Consider the following 6,239-nt stretch of genomic DNA (forward strand, 5'->3'; position numbering starts at 1 on the left):
CTACTGCGACTTCTTCTCTTCTGTCAAGCAGCCTTTCACGCAGTTCCCGTTCTGGTACGCAGGGCTGGCTCTCTTCCTTCTGCACCACGCCACGGACTTGTAGAGGATGAACCCAACGCCGGCCAGACAGAGCAAGAGGAGGGCCAGGATGTCCAGGCAGAAGTACTGGTACAGGGAGAGGTCATAGACGGCTGGGCGAAGGTAGGGTGCCCCATCGTGACGCAGGATGTACTCCAGCCAGTACACCGTCCTGTTGAGAGCATGCATCGGTCTGTCCAGGTGCAGAGTCGAGATGAGCTTGGCCGCTCTTCTGTAGCTGCAAGGGAAGACAACAAGGAGTCATCCTTCTGACAGGAGCTTCCTAGCTGCAAAGAGGTCCGAGATGTTGCTGTTTAATCTCTTTGTCGGCAACATGGACAGCGGGACTGAGCGCACCCTCGGCATCTCGACTCCAAGCTGTGTGGTGTGGGTGACACGCCAGAGGGAAGGGACACCATCCAGAGGGACCTGGACAGGCTGCAGAGGTGGGCCTGTGTGAACCCCATGAAGATCAACAAGGCCAAGTGAGAGGTCCTGCACGTGGGTCGGGACAATCCCAAACACAAGCACAGGCTGGGTGGAGAGTGGCTCGAGAGCAGCCCTGAGGAGAAGGACTTGGGGGGACCGGTGGATGCTCATTGCATGAGCCGGCAACCTGCGCTGGCAGCCCAGAAAGCCAACTGCATCCTGGGCTGCATCCAGAGCAGCGTGGCCAGCAGGGCGAGGGAGGGGATTCTGCCCCTTTACCCCGCTCTCGTCAGACCCCACCTGGAGTCCGGCGTCCAGCTCTGGAGCCCCCAACATAGGAAGGACATGGATGTTTTGGAGCGGGGCCAGAGGAGGGAAACGGAGATGATCTGAGGGCTGGAGCACCTCTCCTGCGAGGACAGGCTGAGGGAGCTGGGGCTGTTCAGCCTGGAGAAGAGAAGGCTCCGGGGTGACCTTAGAGCAGCTGCCAGTGCCTGGAGGGGCCACAGGAAGGATGGAGAGGGGCTTTTCACAAGGGTGTGCAGTGATAGGACAAGGGGGAACGGCTCTAAACTAAAAGAGGGCAGATTTAGATCAGATATGAGGAAGAAATTCTTCCCCCATGAGGGTGGTGAGGCCCTGGCCCAGGTTGCCCAGAGAAGCTGTGGCTGCCCCCTCCCTGGCAGTGCTCAAGGCCAGGTTCGATGGAGCTCTGAGCAACCTGGGCTGGTGGAAGATGTCCCTGCTCGTGGCAGGAGGGCTGTAACCAGATGATCTTTAAGGTCCCTTCCAACCCAAACCATCTGTGATTCTGTGATTCTAATAGCTAACAAAAAAGAAAAAAAAAAAAAAAAAAAAAGAGAAAAGCTCTCGGCCAGCACTGCAAATACTGGCAGTTGCACGTGAAGAGGTTTGCGCCTCAGCACCTCAGAAAGCTTTCTAAGAAAGCAACAGTCAGAGTCAAACAAGATCTCCTCCTGGACCATGTCTCAGGACCGCATGGCACCGACATGTCCGGAGAGCTGAGCAGCGCTTGCAGCTCCGCACGGTCCAGAAGCCACCATGGGCTGCGTAGGTAGGGCTCAGCACAAAGATGCGCCGGTCCCTACGGGCAGCCTGCACCAAGGAAGAGCTCACCGCTTCCAGATGCCTCACCTAGGGTCAGAGATAACTGTGGCAATGGCCTGGTAAAGATCCTCTTCCTCCACTCGGCTCCAGTCTATGAGGATACCCATGCCCTTCGCCTGCACTCTGGTCACGATGTCAAACTGATCTCCGTAGAAAGGAAACCCCACCACAGGCACACCGTGGTAGATGGCCTCAAACACACCATTCATCCCGCAGTGGCTGACGAAGGCTTTCACGTTGGGATGGCCTGCAGGCAAAGAAACAGCAGCCGGTCAGTCCCCGCACACCGAGACCAGGCCTTCCTCAGCACACGGCGTTGAGGTACGCTGGGGGAGAACTGGGCGCTCCGAGCAGCGAGGATGTCACCCTGCGGGAACAGACCTGGCTTTCAGCAGCCCAAAACTTGCTGAGTAGTACCCAGAGGAGGGGGAGACAGGGGCCAAGAGGCAGCTTCACACAGGTGGGGACCACGAGTTGTGCAGATCAGACATGCAACAAGCAACGGACCGAGACGCAGGCGGGCGTTGCTGGCCCTGCGTGCGCCTTTGCTGTGGCTTGGGCCCATCTCCAGGGACGTTGCCAGGACACACAGACACACACAGAGCCCAGCCTTACCCAGCAGGTCGTTCTGGGGCAGCCACCCCATCACCAGCGTGTTGTCACCCAGGTTTCTTGGCTTCTGCCCAAAGTATCTGTGGGAGGAGATAAAGGAAGGAGGAAAGAGGGAGAAGAAACACAGAGAACACTTGCAAATTCAATCAGATCAAAAGATGGCAATCACACAGTTCTGTGTTTGGAGATGAATCATCCCTGAACGCTGATTTTCATCCGGAGTTAAAAGGAATCCCGTCACCTCCTCACCTCCACACCACCCTCTGCGGGAGGCGAGCGAACGCGCCAGCCATCTTCTCCACCAAATCGCTTGGAAGAACTCGGATCCCGATGCCAAAGGAGACAATGACAACACCCGCATCTGCTCCTTCCACCCAGAGACGCAGACCCTGCGGGCAAGACACACGCAGCCGCCTTGAAGTCTTGTCAGAGAAAGGCCCTTCCCACTGTTGCCTCTGCCAGCAGCAAGATGTCTACGGAGAGGACGGAGCCAAATCCACCTGGAGCACAAAGCTACGTGGTTTTGATGCAGCAACGCACTCTAAAACCGCTGTGATTTCTGTGCCCAGCCAGGCAGGAATCGCTCGAGCACCTGCTGGGCTCGGGAGCTTGCAGCAAGGTGCCCGAAGCTTGCGTTTCGCAGCATTACCTCCTGCTCTGGAGCCAACGCAACTACTCTTTGGCAAGGAGGCTCTGGAGACACAGGGCCCACAGAGGAGCTGCCAGAGCAGGGAAGGAAATCGGGGTGAAAAGAGGAAGGCCGTTCTCCATCGCATCCTGGCGAGGTCTCTCGCTGTAGGCTGGTACGACAGCCGAAACACCACGCAGGCAGAGTGGGGAACGCCACCTCGCTGGAGACTCCCCGATGCTGAAGGCTCCTGCGGGTGGCAGAAGGTTTTCCCATCTTGCCAGGAGACTTCTGCCCACCCAGGAGTCTTCTGCCCACCCTCAATGGCTACTTGCAGGCGGCAGGTTTAGCGTTTGGTCATTAGGCAGAGACATAGCTACAGCTCCTGGAAAAGCCACAGCTGTCTGCCCTTCATTCAGAGGCTACCTGTGAGGCTAAATAAGCAGGTTTGCATCCAGAACAGTGTCTTTACTCTTTTCGATCGGGGCCAGAAGGCTGCAGGATGGAGAAATTGGCCACCACAGCTGCTGTGGAGCAAACGCAGACTATTCCCTTTTAGGCCAGGCTGGGCTGAGCCTGTTTCTCGTTACAGATTCTCTCCTGCCACAAGTTTTCCACAGTCAGGATCATTTTAGGCAAGTTTCCTAAAATCTTTCTTTGAATATGAACACTTCCTTGAAATAAACATTGTAGAAGAACACAAAGGGCAAAAAAATAGTTCTTCCTGTTATTAAATGAGAAAAGCAGGATTATTAATTCAGAATATTGTATTAGTAGCAGCGTACAGGTTGGGGAATCACGGTGCAGAGGAGTTACACAGCGCATTTCAGCGTTACATTCTGTGGATGTTTGTCCTTTGTTGGATGCTTCAAGGACTCAACCCTGGCTTTGCAGAAGAGCTTAAAAAGCCCCAAAGCAACCCAACAACCAAGAATCAAAAAGTTTTCCACTAAGAGATTTTGGTGTCTCCATTCTCCTGAGCTTCACAGCAATACAACCGCTAAAACCGCTGAAGAAGTGAAAGTACTAGTTTTGCTGTTCTAGATAAAAGTACAACGACTCATACAACAGGTGATGACATCACCCATTACAACTGAGCCTTAACATTTGACACTCAGAAACAGCATTCAAGCTGCTAGGGAAGCACGGCTGACCACCAAAAGTTCTCACCGTCTCTCAGGTACGTGTCTGTATCTCACTGTCACCTAATTAAAGGAACTTGCAATCGCAGCGCTTCAAACACAAGGAAATAAACACCTTCATTATATAACCCTGCTCCAGGTTGGATGGGAGATTCCTTAAGCTACACCTAGAACTATGAAGGCCCTCTCTTCTGCTGGCATCCCATGGCCTGGGAACACACGCGATGGCCACCACCTACCACAGGGCTCCAGGCTTATCTCCGTCGTTCTTCCCCCAGGCACCCTGGGATCAGCTCTGGACGCTGTGAAGCACATGAGTAACGCCACAGCAAACCACTCCCTGCTTTATAAGGCGGGTGTGTACGTGGCCACACTGGACCAAGCCAGCGTTTTGCAAGAGCTGCGAGGTGGCTGCTCTTCGACACAGCTCTTGGAGCACCCTCTGTGCGTTGTGTTACCTGCCTGCCATGCCACATGGGAACAGGCGACGTGCAGCCATGCACATCTGGAGAACTTCTGTTCTAAAGCACCCAGCCTCACTCTTTCCCTTTAACCGGAAAAAAATGGCACCCAAAAAATTATCTCTCTTAAAGCTGCCATCAGACATCTTAACCGGCCTCTGATCATTTGAAACTTGAACCTCATCTCCATTTCAGCCCCTTAGCTGGGACACCAGCTAAGGTCTATCCAGGTCTATCTCCCCTCAGCATTTGTAAACGCAGTAAGGCCACAGGAGGAGTGGCAGGCAGGTCCTGCTCTGTTCCAACACGGTCTTCAGCTGGAGGCTTCAAGAGCTTGTTCCTCTGAATCTATCACTGGGGATAGCGAGGTACAGGCCAGAGCAATCCTCTGGGATGCCTCGGGAGTTTTCCCTCAGGGCTGGACCTTGAGAAAGAGGGGAACTTCAGTTTTGAACCCTTCGGGGTTCCCCATTGAATTTGATGAGGGGACAAGCATGGGTCTCCCCTATGGGTTCTTAAGACTACAAGCTTAAGAGCAGAAGTGTCCTGCAAGAAATGGGATTAAAGAAAAATTCTGGATCGACATAAATTAGTGATAAAGCAATCAAGACTAATTGTTCTTCCCATTTCTGCTTCAAGTATAGGAACAAGAAAACTACTCATGATCAAGTCCCATGGGCGACACTACCGATTTAGGACTTACACACACCATTTTACATGGACTGTGAAGCCAAATCCCACCTCAGAGTGGACAGCTGAATTCCACATTTTCCCTGCAACCTCCCAGCCCCCAGTGCTCCCCGTCTCCCTGCTGCACCCAGGCACCAAAACACAGCAGCTCTTCAAAAGCAGATTTGCACCGATTAACTCCCCAGGTTTATGCGCAATCGCAGCTTGGAGCTTTCCTGCACTTACCACGGGGAGGGGCTTTGCAGGCTCGGCGAGGATCCCCCCTATGAAAATGACGTGGGGGAGCGTGGGTCGGGGAAAGTCCAGCACCACGTCGTTACAGAGGAAGAAGAGGCTAGTTCCATGGACGAGGTCCAACATGGATGTTTTCGGCTCCACTCTGTGCTTCTCCATGAGACGTTCAAATTTGGGCAGGATGATCAGCTTTGTGGCCACGCGAGTGATCACGTAGACCAGGAGATTCCAAGTCCTACCAAAGAAGCTCATCCTGTCTGTCATCAGGGAGTTGAACTCAGGGACATAGGCAATGGGAGAAGTCGCACCAATCTCCGCTGGGAACCAGAAACCGGTGGAGATCACAGCATATTTGATGCGGAGAATGTGGGCCAGGATTAAGCCGCACATCTCATTGGGGTCCACCACCAGCAGGTCAAAGTGCTCATGCTGGAGTTTCTGCAGAAGGGTGGAGTTTCCCAGCACTAGGTCGCAGTTTTCCAGGTACTTCTCCAAAAAGGAAAACATCTCCATAGAGGTCAGCTTCCCTTGGAAGACACGCTTTATCTTCTCCTGCACCCAGGCATCTGCGTTCCCTGTGCTGAAGATACCCCAGTACCTCTGCGTGCGGAAGCCGGGCAGGTAGGCTTCCACGTCCCGACCCTCATGAAGAAGTAGCACAGGGTCATGGCCCCGCTCAGCCAGCGCCTCTGCCACTCGCATGAAGACTCTCAAGTGGCTGTCAAAGACTATGGCGGGCATGAGCAGCACCTTGGCACCGCGAGACGGCTCCAGACTGCAGGCAGCCATTAGGAAGAGGAGAGCAGCAGGGCACGGCAGCACCTTCATCACCTCCAT

General features: G+C 54.0%; 1 protein-coding gene across 1 annotated transcript; it reads right to left on the reverse strand.

Annotated features, from left to right (window-relative positions):
- Positions 1 to 6,239, reverse strand: LOC104334458 (2-hydroxyacylsphingosine 1-beta-galactosyltransferase). The gene is made up of 5 exons (XM_075424155.1): positions 5,394 to 6,239; positions 2,497 to 2,636; positions 2,251 to 2,327; positions 1,663 to 1,882; positions 1 to 316 (listed from the first exon to the last, which is right to left on the reverse strand). Exons 1-5 carry the CDS (start codon positions 6,237 to 6,239, stop codon positions 1 to 3), a joined length of 1,599 nt encoding a protein of 532 aa, XP_075280270.1.

This window comes from Opisthocomus hoazin, chromosome 6 (assembly GCF_030867145.1).
Source record: "Opisthocomus hoazin isolate bOpiHoa1 chromosome 6, bOpiHoa1.hap1, whole genome shotgun sequence".
Classification (NCBI taxonomy): Eukaryota; Metazoa; Chordata; class Aves; order Opisthocomiformes; family Opisthocomidae; genus Opisthocomus; species Opisthocomus hoazin.